At 35.9% G+C, this 15,998-nt stretch overlaps 1 protein-coding gene across 1 annotated transcript in view; it reads left to right on the forward strand.

Annotated features, from left to right (window-relative positions):
• BMP2K (BMP2 inducible kinase) overlaps positions 1-15,998 on the forward strand; it is a 121,283-nt gene that overhangs the window by 13,387 nt on the left and 91,898 nt on the right. Inside the window, exon 4 of the mRNA XM_024754097.1 lies at positions 6,211-6,229. Coding sequence (XP_024609865.1) covers positions 6,211-6,229 — 19 coding nt within the window. The remainder of the gene's footprint in view (positions 1-6,210; positions 6,230-15,998) is intronic.

Genomic DNA, 15,998 nt, shown 5'->3' on the forward strand with positions numbered 1-15,998 from the left:
TGTTTGTTTGTTTACCAACTAGCCTAGTTCAAATCCTAGTGAAGAGTTAACCAGATTGTTAAATCTTTGTTAATTTTTCATCTTTTAGCAAAATATTATTTTTACAATTCTAAGGATCTCGATCCAAATTGATAGTTATATATTTTTAAAACCCAGTGAACTAGCTGTTACAGGTTTATGTTTTTCAGCTCACTGAAGTGGGAATTTAAGAAATGTTGCAAATACATGGATTGAACAAACATGTGTTTGTGTATGGCATTTTGCCCATAGTATCCTGTCTGTAAGGAATGTTAGAAGTGAGTTTGCAAGGTGCTATATGAATCCATCATGTTCAAAGTTGGATGTAACCATTTTGTTGTCCTATAAATTTCTAGCATGAGAAACTCCTATTTACAGAGTTAAGGTTCAAATTTGTTCTCACTGGCTGTCTTTCTTAATAAAGGCTACGTGTATTTTAAAAGGTTATGGTGGGCCATTATGTGTATTCTGGGACTTCCCTGGTGGCGCAGTGGTTGTGAGTCCGCCTGCTGATGCAGGGGACACGGGTTCGTGCCCCGGTCCGGGAGGATCCCACGTGCTGTGGAGCGGCTGGGCCCGTGAGCCATGGCCGCTGAGCCTGTGCGTCCGAAGCCTGTGCTCTGCAACGGGAGAGGCCACAACAGTGAGAGGGCCGTGTACCGCAAAAAAAAAAAAACAAAAAAAACTGAGGTCAATTCTATTGAGTTTTGCTTTTTGGAGGACTAAATAAAGGGATAGGGATGGTGGGTGGTGTACAAGAATCTGAGTTAAGGCAAAGACCTTCTCAGCTTCCTTCAGAGAGGATCCCCAGTAGTCTATTAACTGGAGTTGGTGTTGCTGGACTAGCAGTCTTTCTTTTAAAATGCTGCTGCGCCGTTATATCTCCCGTAATTGTAGCAATTATCCAATTTCACTGCCCTTATTTAACTATGAAAAAATAGAGTAAGGGATGAACCAAAGTTACACTGTTAGTGCTGGTTGTGGAGGGCAGAATTTAGGTCTCAGGACTTTAATTTAGCACTTTTTCTACCATGTGCCCTCCTTAATTGGCTCTTGCGCACATTCAAGCATTGGCCTTTGAGTGGAGTGGGACTTCAAGCAGGCTTAAGGGACCAGGGGACTTTTAATATTCTGGAAGCAGCTGGAGTATTAATGGGTACCTGAGGAGTCTGAGGTGGAAGGAGGTATTCCCAAACATTTTTGAGTTAAAGTTTTTCCACTGTGCTCCTTGCCGAGGCCATCAAACTATGTGTTGCAGTTGTTTAAGATGTCAGGATTAATATGAAAAGGTTTAAAATTGCAACTTCCCCCAAATTAGTTTGTTGTCTCAGTCTAGAGAGATTCAGTCCTAAGTGAAATAATGTGTTTGTAAACTGTGAAGTAAGTAACATAAAATCACATTACTTTAGCTTCTTCATTTGAATCTAGCGTAGCAGTATCTGGGAACTCCTGGTAGGGAGGAAAGTGAAGAGAAGAGAAATAGCTGACTTCTTATCCCCTACTTCCTTCTGTTCCAAGTTCAAGGTTATGGGAACTTTAAAGCTTAGCGTATGATGTGCTGTAATATCAAATCCCCTTTTGTATTTCATTTAACCAGTTTGTGTTACATTTATTCAAAATAAAAAGACAGGTTCTTTCAAGTTTTGTTTTAGATCGTAGCACATACGCATCTGACTTAAGCCTGGAGTACTACACTTCTGAGTTTTTGCAGGAAATAAATTCATGTGACACCATAAAAATTTTCTTAAAAATGACACAACATTACTTCTGTGGTATGTGTGGCATATTTTTATACACATGCAAGTGAAAAGTTAGAATGGAATGGTCCTTGATCTATGATTTAAAAATACCAAAAGAAAATTTCTTAATATTTTTTATTAAACTGTGGGACTATCACCATCATTATCAAGAAGCATTTATTTAATGTCTATTTTTCTAAGTAGAGAGTTTTTTTTTAATTGAGATATAATTGACATGTAAGATTGTATTAGTTTCAGATATACAACATAATAAGTCCATATTTATATATACTGTGAAATGATCACCACAATAAGTCTAGTTAACATCACTACACATAGTTACAGAATTTTTTCTTCTGATGAGACCTTTCAAGATCTACTCTCTTGGCAACTTTCAAATATACATATAGTATTATTAACTGTAGTCACATTGTATCCCCAGGACTTAGAGATTTTTTATAAGCCAAAGTATAACCCCTCCCACCCCTCATCTACCTCTAGTATCTGTCTCTCCTTTACTTCCAACTTTAGAGACTACACCCCCTGATTATCTTTTCCCTCCTCTTTTTTTCTCCTTTAGTTATCTGATTTTTCTTCTGTGTTCTACTTGTTCCTTATTACTTACTATATCTATTCAGCATATCAACCTGTTTTTCTCATCTTAAAAGACAAACAAAAATGAAAATAAAGCTTTTTTTGTGGTCTTTTCATGTCTCTTTCTTTCTCTCATTGACTTTTCTGAAAAAATAGGCTTCAGTAATGGTTCTTAAAGTGTGGTTTTTGGGCCCCAGGGGGAGTGATCCCCCAGACCCTTTGAGGGGGTCTATCAGGTCAAAATTATTTTCGTGGTACTTCTAAGACGTAATTGCCTTTTACGCTGTACTGGCATTTGCACTGATGGTTCAAAAGCAGTGGTGGGGGTTAAAGCTGCTTTAAGACAAATCTACGCAGTTGGCACCAAAATGTATTAGTAGTCATTGTATTCTTCACTGTCACATGCACTCATTTTTTTTTGTTGTTGTTGTTTTAAAGCCAGTTTTTCTTAACGTCCTTGATGAAGCAGTAAAAAGTCTTTTCTCAATCTCGGCTCTTGAGTCCGTGTCTTTTTTTTCCCCCCTGCTTGTGGTAAAATACACATAACGTAAAATTTACCATTTTAACCATTTTTAAGTTTACAGTTCAGTGGCATTATGTACATTCACATTGTTATGCCACCATCACCACTATCCATCTCCAGAACTTCTTCATCTTCCCAAATTGAAACTCAGTATCCATTAATCACTAACTCCTCATTCCTCCTTTTCCCTAGCCCCTGGTAACCACTATTCTACTTTCTGTCCCTGTGAATTTGACTATTCTAAGTACCTCATATAATTGGAATCTTACAATATTTGTCCATTTGTGATTGGCTTATTTCATTTAGTATAATGTCTTCAAGATTGATCCATGTCGTAGCATGTATCAGAATTTCTTTTTTAAGTCTGAGTAATAGTCCATTGTATGTATATATCGCATTTTGTTTAGTCATCCATCGGTGGACACATTTCGGTTGTTTTTGGCTATTTTGAATAATGCTGCTATGAATGTAAGTGTACAAACATCTACTCAAGTCCTTTCTTTCATTTCTTTTTGGTGTGTACCCAGAAGCAGAATTGCTGGATTAGTATGTGAAAAATTCTATGTTTAATTTTTTGAGGAAATGCCATACTGTTTTCATTGTGGCTACACCATTTTAAATTCCCACTAGCAGTGTACAAGGGTTCCGATTTCTCCTCATCCTCACCAACACTTGCTATTTTCTTTTTTAAATTTTATAATGGCCATCCAAATGGATGTGAAGTGGTGTATCATTGCAGTTTTGATTTGCATTTTCCTAAAGATAAGTGATGTTGAACATCTTTTCATGTGGTTATTACTGGTCATTCGTAAGTACGCATCTTTTTTTTTTTTTTTTTTGGGGGTAACTTCCCGGACTGGGGCACAAACCTGTGTCCCCTGCATCGGCAGGCGGACTCTCAACCACTGTGCCACCAGGGAAGCCCAGTACACATGTTTTTAATATGTGAAGAAATGGGAAGTATACATAAAGAACTTGCTGTATAATGAAGTATAGTGGTGTAATTGAGAAAAGCACTTAGGTGATTGTTTGTGTCCTGAACCTGCTGCTTTTTTCATGGAAGACTCTGTTTATTTGCAAGAATGACTGACAAACTATGGTTATTTATTTAGATTTGGGTATTTGGCAGACATTTTCTCAATTAAGTGAGCCTGTCACTACAAGGAAAACAACTGTTTTTAATGATAGAGTTTTTAAAAGAAAATTAGAATTTTGGAAAACTTATATCTGCCATTGTGAACTTGACAGCTTCCCGTCACTTAAAGGCTTTTCTGAGGAGATAGGTGATAATATTAACAAATATGATTTTTAGAAAAGGGTAATGGGAAATTTGGTGAACTGTTATTTTCCAAATACATGATGTTCCAAATACAAGATCGACCATTGGCTTCTAATGTAACAGTGCAAAAAATTCAGTGATGTGGTTTTAGATACCACGTTGCAGTGACCTTTAAGAAACCACTAACTGTTATGTTTTGCTACAATAGCAGAGAAGAATATCCATAGTTATTGTAAAAGACTATCTTAATAGTCTTTTATCTTTTCCTCTTCATGTTTGTGTGAGGCTAGATTTTCTTCATATGCTTCGTGCAGCCAAAACCACATCACGGAAGATCTACCGCAGAAGCAGGTATGAGAATCCAGCAGTCTTCTATCAAGGCAAATATTAAAGAGCTTTGCCAAAATGTAAAGCATTGCCATTCTCCTTTCTAAATTTTTGTTTCGAAAAATACAGCTATTTTTAACAAATTTCATGTATATTGATGTGTAATATTTTTATTATTTTAAATGAATTAATAAACATTAAAAAATTCTGTTTTAATTTCTAATCTGGTAAATGCAGATTGGTATAACTCACATAAACGAAAGCTGTCTGGGGTCTTCCATAATTTTTAAGACTGCAAAGGGATACTGAGCCCAGAGGGCTTGAGAATTGTTGGGTATACACTGTATGGTCTAGCAAAACTGTGTAATACAGTAGCCGCGAGCCACATGTGACTGCTACTTGAAATACGGCTAGTCTGAATTAAAATGTACCATAAATGTAAAATACACATGGGATTTCAGAGCCTGAATGTGAGAAAAAAAAAAAAGAATGCAAAAGATCTCATTAATTTTATGTTGATTGCATGTTGAAATAATCGTATTTTGGGTGTTTTTGGTTAAATGTATTACTAAAATTCACTGGTTTTTACCTTTTTAATGAATGTAGCTACTAGAAAATTTAAAATTACATATGTGGCTCTCGCTATATTGGACATACATTGGACAGTACTGGTCTTTAATGATGTACAGTTCAATGTGTGGACCCTACACTTTGCAGTTGGGGTTCTTCACCTGGGGCTCACAGACATTCATGTGCGTTTTTCTTAGGAGAGGGCTTATGACTCTCATCATATTCTCAAATGGACATGTGACCAAAGAAAAGTTAGGAATGTGTTGTAGAATGTGTAGACAACTTGCCTGAGTTACTGCTTGTAGTTACTTGGGCACTGCTTGTGGCTTGGATCTCGGGGAATCTCTTTCTCACACTTTGAATGGCTGGGTGAAACCTGTGCTGCTTGGGTTTTGGTGAGATGTAGTCTTGGCTGCTCAAGTTTGAACCTTGAATGAATGGTCCCACAGAAATGTTTTTTTTTTTTTAGTGAGACACTAGGTATTATATAGTACTATTAGTACTAGACTGCAGGTAGACCTGAGAACTTAATTATCACATGTAGGATTGTTGCTGTGGGAGAAATATTTTGAAACTCAAAGAGTAGTCTTAGGAGCTGTCAGAACACAGTCCACTGCTAAGTCAGGGATTTCATACATTTGATGCTTGGAATCTGACCAAATGAGTGAATTTCTTAACTTGATCATTCATAGAGGTTGAAAATAAGATATTAAGCATGTGTTAAAGTGACAGTACATTCCAAAGATGAAGTTATGGGATGCTTGCAAACCATTAATCGCTAATCATAGCAGGATTTATATAAACAAGCCGCTGAATTGGAGGATATGTGAATTAAGTGGTTGCATGTTTAGTTTGAGTTAGGTCCATGATGCTGTTATGTAATAGATTCTTGGCTTATGTTGTTCTCATCAAGAAAGTCTTCCAGAAACAGTGAAATTTCAGGGCCTGCTTCAGTGAAAAGAGAATGCTGGATTGAGGGTATTCTAAACATAATTATTTCATTACAACTCTTTGTACGTTAGTTATATTGCCCATAGCATTCATCACAATATCCCATAATAACTTATTTTTGTCTTTCTCTCTCTGTAGACTTGTAAAATCATGTTTTCCAGAGGCTAGCCCAGCCACATACTAAAATTTGTTGAAAAAAAAGAACATAGGAAGAACCCCCGTCTCATGGTTAGTTGATTGCAATTTGGGTGAGATGCATGAATATGGTAATTGGGTGAAGAGAGAGTTGAAGGTAGGCTAAGAAAGCAGATGATGGTTGTAGAAAGCAGATGATGGGTTGTAGAATTGTAGAATTTAAATTAAATACTTAATTGTAGTATTAAGATGTATTAAGATGTTGTTGAGGGAAACTGGGAAAAGTTGAAGGTGTAGGTTTTTTGTACTTAAGAGTTGTAAGGCCAAGGAGTCCCAAGGAGAGGTTAGCGTAATGCTGAGTTTGGGAAGAAAAGACAAATTTAACCACAATATATAAGAATTGGCTAAAATTTGATGCTTTTGAAGCCTGATATTCTGGTGAGCAGGAAGTTGTGAAATCAGTGAGAGAGGATTGAGACTTAATACCCAGGCTTCGGATTTGTGAATGGAGGAGTTTTGAGATGTAAGAAAGGGAGAAAACAGTAAGAGTAGTAGAAAACTAAGTTTATATGTAGTCTTTTTAAGTTCTACAAAGCAAAACAAAAAATTAATTCTAAAATCTGACTTTTCTGCTGTAGGAGTGAAAATAAGGATAAGGAAGGGGAAAAGATGTGACTAGAAGTAACAGAAAGGAAAGTCAAAGGTAGTGACTTAATTACAGTCTTACAAATGGGAGTTGTGATGAGGTGTCCTAGGGACTGGTGACAGAGCAGGGACGTTCGAGAGGAATATTCCTCTTTACTAGAATAGCTGGTTCATTTTAAATGTATTAATTTTTTAAAAGTAAGTTTGGGGAGTCATTCTCTAATATACTGTTTCTCAGACTCTAAAGTATGTGAATCACTTGGGGATTTATTAAAATACAGCTACTGACTCAGCACATCTGGGGTGGGGCCTGAGGTTCTGCATTACCAGCAAGCTTTTAGGTGATGCCAGTGCTGTTATTTCCACAGGTCACATTCTCCTTTAGCCAGTCTCCTAGGAGGGAGAGAAAAAATACCCTCCGAAGTGTTCAGAGCAGTTCATGATGAACGTATGCTTTGTTAATGGCCTTCAGATTGATCATTAGTAGATAGCAGGACTAATGTAAGAGTTCTTAAACTTTACTTGGGGTGCTTATTGAACAGATTCCTGGACTTAAATCCCAGAGATTTAATCCTAGGTTTAGAGAACTGTCCAGAAAACTTCAGGTTTCATAAAGCACTCTGTATTATTCATCAATGTTGGCATTTTGATTGGCATTACACAAAAACTGCATATTAATTTAGGATTTAGCATATTGACAGTATTGAGTATTCTTTTCCAGGAACATAGCATGTCTCTCCATTTTATTGAAGTCATATATGTGAGAATTACTAGAAATCTTGTAAGATTTTGGTTGAAAAACAAAGAAAAACGGGACATAGTACCTGTTGGGTGCATGTGAGAAACTTGCCTAAATTGTTTCAAAGTCTCTCTCATCTTTATTATGAAGGTCCTTTAAGGTCAAAGGGGACAGTGCGTTAAGTAATTTACAGTTTATGGGAAAAATTTTTAGAAATATTGTTTATATATATATATATATATATATATATACACACACTCACTAGGGGAGGAAATAACTGGTTTTCTTTCTTTCCTTAGCTTTCTTTCTATACCATTTCTATAAATTATTTCACTCTGAAAAGAATTTGTCCTTAGAAAAGCTGTGATCGTGTACTTTCAAACAGTTGTCTCTGAACAGATTACTTCAGGTAGGCAGTATTTTTAGGGAAGTTGCAGTGGTTATCTGGAATCCTTTACTCAAGAGTTTCACTTTAGTCATTGTTAACCAAATGTACACATAATTACTATTATGCTCTGTCAAATAAAGTATATTCTAATATAAACCTGCATGTCTTAAAGATCTGCAAGCTAAATGAGAGAACTAAAGTCTGGGTATCAGTGCTTTTAAGACAAAACTTGTTTTGATTTTTTAATGCTACTTGTTCTGTCTGAAATTTTAAATATCTTTATAGACCGTTCTAACAGATGAAATATCAATGATAAACATTATCAAATTACTACATATTGACATATTTTAATAGAGACTTCTAGTTGTCTAGAGAACTTTCTCCTGCGTTGCCAAATTTACTGTGTTCACCAGTTCTTAAGTGGACAGGACAACAGCACCCTTTCCATTTTTACAGAGAAGGAATGTGAGGCCAACAAAGGTCAGGTACCCTTAGAAGCTTGTTCATAGGGGATATATATAGGGCCAGAATTTGGAAAAAGTTATGCTTGCTGCATATGCCAGTAGAAGTAGTAAAAAATAACTTTTTTTGGATTGCATATTCCTTTGAGAATCTAATGAAAGTTATATAGATCCTTTCCTCAGGAAAATTTACATACATACAAATCCTGCACAAGATTTCAGAGAGTGTATAGATAGGCACATTACCGTGTAATATATTTCTTGATTTTCTGTAATTTTTACAATTTAAAAATGATATTCAAACTTTTGTGTTTTAGTAGCTTAGATAATAGTGGCTATAGGTACTTAAAATATACATGAAAATAATGGGAAGTAAAAGCATATAGAGAATTTATGTTTCTAACCTATACACAGATACTTGATCTTGGGGAGGAAATTCTGCTGCTGATTCAGATATTTGTGTATGTGTGTGTGTGTGTGTGTGTATTTAAAGAGTTTTATGTACAATTTTTCTCTCAGTATGATTGGCTTTTCTATTAAAGGTACATAAAATGTTTGTAAGGCTGTGTCTACTCTTTTTTTAAAAAAATTATTTATTTTTGGCTGCGTGGGGTCTTGGTTGCTGCACACGGGCTTTCTCTAGTTGTGGCGAGCGGGGGCTGCTCTTCGTTGTGCGTGGGCTTCTTATTGGGGTGGCTTCTCTTGTTGCGGAGCACGGGCTGTAGGTGCGTGGGCTTCAGTAGTTGTGGCACGTGGGTTCAGTAGTTGTGACTTGCGGGCTCTAGAGTGCAGGCTCAGTAGTTGTGGCGCACGGGCTTAGTTCCTCCGCAACATGCGGGATCCTCCCGAACCAGGGCTCGAACCTGTGTCCCCTGCATTGGCAGGGGATTCTTAACCACTGCGCCACCAGGGAGGTGAAGTCCCTGTGTTTAGTCTTATCTCTGACTCTCAGAGAGTTTGACCAAATTCTTCCTTACTGATGTGCTGCGGTCATACTAGTATGCATAGATGGGTTGTAGGTGTGCCGAGATGGTTCCCCCTCAGCCCTGAAAGTGGCCCTGTTGTGGTTGGAGGTCCCTGCTGGTCAACTCAGGCCAAAATCAGACTGTCATTTACATCATTTACCCAGGGGGCTGGCCAAGTGGTTGGACAGCACTTAGCTGGGTAATAATACTGGATGGTTTTCTGTTAGTAGGATAAATGCAGATTTAGACAATGGAATATTAAGCCCAGGGGATGGTAGAGGCTGGTGAGAAAAAATATGCTCTACTCTGCCTGACGGGCCTAATTAATCAGGAAATAGATTCAAGCTGTCTTTAAAAAGGAGGAATTAAACAAACTATTCTTTCAGTTTGAGTCTTGTGTTTAGTAACATCAAGATAAACCAATTTGAAACTTGTAGAGTGGGCTTACACAGAATGTTTAAATATGTATCTGTTTTCTGTGCCAAGGTTTTGCTATCAGGCCTTGAAGTAATAGATACTGGCTCTCTGCTGATACTTTGGCTCTGTGTGGCGATTTTTCTCAGTAGTCCCCTCCTCCCTTTCTGAAGTAATTACAGAAGGCACTGTGTTTACTTGGCACACTTGAGATTGTTAGACAAAGTGCTTGCATAAGCATCAACATGTTAGGGCTAGTGTAGTGATAAAGGATAGTGCCAGGTGGAGTTAACATATCCTGTTCAGTACACTCTATATCTTCTGTGACTTAAAAAAAAATGTTTATCTTACTTGTATTGAATGAGGTGGAATTACCATGCCTCCTAACTCCCTCATGCACATTCAGCAACACGGTTTTTTGTGGTTTTTGTTTGCTAACCATAGGCTGTAATGTATGATTTTAATTCTACTTTAATGAACCAAATTCTGGAATGTAGTTATGGGTGCAGGTTGTTTAGTGTCAAGTTAGCTTAATTTAATTTCTAGGTGTTGAAAAAAATGGGTTTTCCTACTGCTCTGATCATTTCATGTTAATGTTTTAAATTGGAAAGGCTTGAACTACAGCTGTCTTCAGAACTTTGATATAGAGCTAATTTGTATTATAAAGTAAATATCTAAAATAAAAATGGAAACAATTCATTTGCTAATGGACTTTAGATTGAATTGCCTTGCTTATATATAAGAAATATCTAATACATACTAAAACTATAAACAAGATTTTGGAGGATGAATATATTTTAAAAACTTTGTAAACCTTTCATTGTATTTCAAAAGTTTTTTAAAAAGAATTTTCTTTTAGTATTTTTTTTTCTAGTAGCAGTTGTCCAAAATATGTTAAGATGGAGTTAGAACATTCCATAGTGCTCAGCGAGCTTGTTTTCCTTTGCCTGGTGTTGATGTTTTATCTGTCCTTTATTCCCCCACAGTCTCTGTATGTGATGAATGTATTCACAAACATAAATTCCCCAAATCTCTATCTCTGTAGTACACACCTCCTTGCCTCTGTTGTAGACATGATCTCAAACTATTAAAATATAAAATACCTGAACTTTTCACCAAATCAACTTCTCTGTTTTCATTGGAAGGGAAGGCCAGTCAGTCACCCAAGTGAGAAACTAGAGATGAGTCTGTCATCTCCTTTCTATGAATACAATACCTTTATTATCTTTTGCCTGGACTCTTAAAGTAGCTGTGTGGGTGTGTGTATTAATGTCTCACTAACCTCTTATTAATGGTCTTCCTGTATCCTTTTGAGACCTTCTTCTTCATACTGAAACACCTTTCTAATTTGTCTCCTGCTTCTGCCCTTGACTCCTCTTCAAACAGTGCTTGCTAATTATTATCTTTTTAAAAAATTTTTTTTTTGCTTTTTTTTTTTTGACTGATTAGGTTCTCTTTCCTTTATTTCATTTTTTCCCCCTCTATTAATTGGAAGTTATATATATATATATTCCCCCTATTTTTTAGTGGTTGTTTAACACAAGATTAAAGTTAGTATCTATTTACTGCACAAATATTATGAGAACCATAGAATGCTCTAACTCCTATATAACATCACCATTCTCTCCTCCTGATTTGTGATATTATTGTCCAGGATTTTGCATCTCTCTTCACTTTTCTTTAATCTACAAATTAGACATTACACTTATTGTTTTATTAGTCAGTGTTTAATAGTTATCCTCTTTGTTTATCATTCTTTCTTGTATGTCAGGCTTTCCATCTAGGCCTAGCTGCCTTTACTCTGAAACATTCTTCCTTTAAAGTTCCTTTAATAAAGGTCATTTTGTTAGCCTGAAAAGTTTTTATTTCATCTTCATTCTAAAAAGACGTTTGCTTGATACAGAATTCTAGGCAGATAGTTATTTTCTTTCAGCATTTTGGAGATATCATTTCATTGCCTTGCTTTTATCGTTGAGAGGTTGGTAGTCACTCTAATTGCCTTTGTGGGTAATCTGCATTTTCCCACCGGTGGCTTTGATGTTTTCTCTTTGGTGCTGTATTCTTTTTTTTTTTTTTTTTTTTTTTTGCGGTACGCGGGCCTCTCACTGTTGTGGCCTCTCCCGTTGCGGAGCAACAGGCTCCGGACGCGCAGGCTCAGTGGCCATGGCTCACGGGCCCAGCCGCTCCGCGGCATGTGGGATCCTCCCACACCGGGGCACGAACATGTGGGATCCTCCCACACCGGGGCACGAACCCGTGTCCCCTGCATCGGCAGGCGGACTCTCAACCACTGCGCCACCAGGGAAGCCCTGGTGCTGTATTCTTTTACTGTGATGGTATAGGTATGGTTTTCTGTTATTTTATTTGAGTATTTTTGGGTTTTCTGAATCTGCTGATTAGTGTTTTTCATCACTTCTGGAGGATTCTCAACCATATCCTTTCTAATAATGCCTCTTAGGTGACAGACGTATATTGAATCTTTTCACCATATCCTCCAAGTCTCATAACCTCTCTTTCCCATAACCTCTCTTTGACCCTTTGTGCTACATTTTAGTATATATCAGCACTCTGTTGCATTTGGATATATCTTCCAGTTTTTCTCCTTCAGGTGTGCTTCATCTACTGTTTACCATTTTCAGTTATTGTAATTTTCATATTAGAAATTCAATTTGTACGGTGTTATAAAATTGCCTGGCCAATTTTTTTGTACCTGTCAATTTTGATAACCTCTTAATCCCTTTTTATACGTTCAGTTTCCTATTTTGTTTCTTTAAATATGTGGAACATAGTTATTTTATATTCTGTGTTTGGTAATTCCAGTATTTTTTAATCTTTTCAAGTCTCGTTTTGTAGTTTGATTGTTCCTTCTAACTTTTGTTCATGGTGGCTGATTTCTTGAGTGCTCAGTGATTTCCTTCTTTTAAAAAATATTTGTTGTGTGCTCATATTCCATAGAATCTCAGAGGTTGGAGTTTTTTGAGGTCTGAGTGCCTTCCTCTAGAGAAAATGTGAGTTTATCTCTACTAGACTTCTGGGTATACCCACCTGAGCTACTTTAAATTGTTGGCTTAGAATTTTTTTGCTTGGAAAGTCTCAGGAGACTCTCCCACTTCATTCAGAGCTGAGGCTAAGGTTGAGGCATATATCTCTTTAGCATCATTAGCAGGGTGGATTGGTTTCTATTTTACATTGAGGGTGAAGTGCTTTGTGGATCTAGGCTTTATGTGGTGGTCCCATTGTGGCCTTCTGCCTTTCTCAGTGTTGGCCTTTGGCTCCAATGCAGCTTATGGATTCATGCTTTCTTCTTGTTTCCTTTTGTTTCAAGGAATTCTCTTGATCTGCCTCCATGATTATTATATCCAGCATTTTAAGGACTACTGTACTAGGAAGGTAGTCTACCATGAATCTGTAGTCTCCCTCCCATGTTGCTAGAAACAAAAATTGTAATTAAAATTTAATATGGTCAAATTTATTAGTTTTCATCTTTTTGAGTTTTTAAAATATCTAATGTAAGAAATTCTTCCCTACTCCAAAGACATACATACCTTTTCCTTTTAAAACTTTTAGTGTTTAATTTTTTAATATTTATATCTTTAAGTCATCAAATTTATGTTTGATGTGTTATGGGATAAAGATCTAATTGACTAATTTATCCTTTTCCCAATGATATATATGCAATGTTTCTGATGTCATTTATCAATTTTTAAAATAACTTTCATATGTAAGTTGATTTGTTTCTGAGTTTTCTCTGTTATTCTGTGGTTCTTATGCCATTATATAATCTTATCAGAGTTTATAATCTTGAAAATTGGTAAAGTGACTAACCCCATTCCTTTATCTTATTTCTTTAAAAAATTGTTAGCTATTCTTATTAATTCTTTGCACTTCCATGTGAGCCTTAGAATCAGCATATTCAATTCCATGAAAAACTATTAAGATTTTTATATAAATGACATTGAGTTTATCAAATAATCTATGAGAAATTGGAAACTTTGTAACATGGAGCTTTCTTTTTCATAAATATATAGATATAGAAAACTCCACTTATTTAAGTTTTCTTTGTCTTTTATTAATGTTTTATAATTTACCTTGTACATCTCATATATCTTCTGTTTGATTTATTCCTTGGTGCTTTTGTTGATGATATTGTTGCTATCATAAATGATATTTTTTCCATTTTTCTCTTGGTTGCTCCCGTATAGGAATACAATTACTAAAGAATTACTTTCTAATGCAAATCTGATGAATATAAACTTTTGCTTAAAATTCTTCTATGGTTTCTTTATCTTATGCAGGACAGGGTTCACGCATCTTAGCACAATGATCTTAGCAGTGATCTTCCATGGTTAGAATTATTTCTGACTCTTTACCATGCCTCATCTCCCATAACTTCATAGTTTGGGACCTGTGCTTCAGCTATAAGGAGCTAATTGTAATTCCTTGGACATACTCTGATTTTTAAAATCTTTATTGAGATATAATTTACATATCATAGAATTCAATTTAAAGTGTACAATTTAATGATTTTTAGTATATTTTAGTATACAGATCTTCCTCGACTTACAACAAGGCTGTGTCCCAGTAAATCCGTTGTAAGTTGAATATATCATAAGTTGAAAGCACATTTAATACATCTAACCTACCAAACATCATAGCTTAGCCTACCTTACCTTAAACATGCTCAGAACATTTATATTACATCTGCCCACTTACAGTTGGGCAGAAACATCTAACACAAAACCTATTTTATAATAAAGTGTTGAATGTCTCATGTAATTTATTGAATACTGTACAGAGAGTGAGAAACAGAATGGTTGGAAGTGTTTCAGTTGTTCACGCTCGTGATCATTGGGCTGACTGGGAGCTATGACTCGCTGCTGTTGCCCAACATCACAAAAGAATGTCCTACTGTATAACCTTAGCTCTGGAAAAGATCAAAGTTCAAAATCTGAAGTATGGTTTTTACTGAATGCCTATTGCTTTTGCACCATCATAAAGTCATAAGTTGAACCATAGTAAGTCGGGGACCATCTGTATGTAGCGTATTTGAACTACCACCACTGTCTAATTCTATAGACCGTTTTCATCAATCCAAAAGAAGCCCTGTACTCATTAGCAATCACTTCCCACTTTTCTTTCCTTGCCCCAAACCCTTGCAGTCAGCAGTCTGTTTCCTTTCTTTATGGATTTGCCTATCTGGGCATTTCATGTAAATGGGATAATATGTGGCCTTTTTGTCTGACTTCTTTCACTTAGTATTTTTTCAAATTTCATCTGTGTTTTAGCATGTATCCTATGTCATTCATTTTTATGATTGAGTCATATTACATTATTTGGGTAATACTACATTTTATTTGTCCATCAGTTGATGGACATATGGGTTGTTTCCATTTTTTGGCTATCATAAATAATGCTGTTATGAACATTTGTGTACAAGTTTTTTGTGAATGTTCTTCTGGGTATATTTTCAAGAATAGAGTTACTGGGTCATACAGTAACTCCATGTTTAATTTCTTGAGGGACTGCCAAAGTTTTCCACAGTGGCTGTACCATTTTATATTCTCTTGAAATTTATGAGGGTTTCCAGTTTCTCTACATCCTCACCAATACATTGTCTGTCTTTTTGATTATAGCCATCCTAGTGGGTATGAAGAGGTATCTCATTATGGTTTTGATTTGCATTTCCCTAATGATTAATGATGCTGGACATCTTTTCATGTGTTTATTGGTCATTTATATATATTCTTTGGAGAAATTTCAATTAAAGTCTTTTGCTCTTTAAAAAATTGGATTCTTAGTCTTTTCTTGTTCAATGGTAAGAGTTCTTTATAGATTCTGGATACTTGATTTTTATCAGATAAAGGATTTCTAAATATCTTTTCCTGTTCTTTGGATTATCTTTTCACTTTTTTTAGGGTTTCAAATTGAATATTTTAAACAATGCAGCTGTCTTTGTCTTTTTACTTTCTTAATAGCATTCTTTGAAGCACAGAAGTTTAAAATTTTGGTAAATTCCAATTTTTTTTTCCTTTGGTTTATTGTACTTTTGGTGTCATGTGTTAAAAAAACCATTGCCTAATGCAAGGTCATGATGATTTACACCTATATTTTCTTCTGAGTTATATAATTTTAGCTCTATGTTTAGGTCTTTCATCCATTTTGAGTTAACTTTTTTTTTTTGGTATGCGGACCTCTCACTGTTGTGGCCTCTCCCGTTGCGGAGCACAGTCTCCGGACGCGCAGGCTCAGC

Source organism: Neophocaena asiaeorientalis, unplaced genomic scaffold (assembly GCF_003031525.2).
Source record: "Neophocaena asiaeorientalis asiaeorientalis breed wild unplaced genomic scaffold, Neophocaena_asiaeorientalis_V1.1 scaffold148, whole genome shotgun sequence".
Taxonomy (NCBI): domain Eukaryota; kingdom Metazoa; phylum Chordata; class Mammalia; order Artiodactyla; family Phocoenidae; genus Neophocaena; species Neophocaena asiaeorientalis.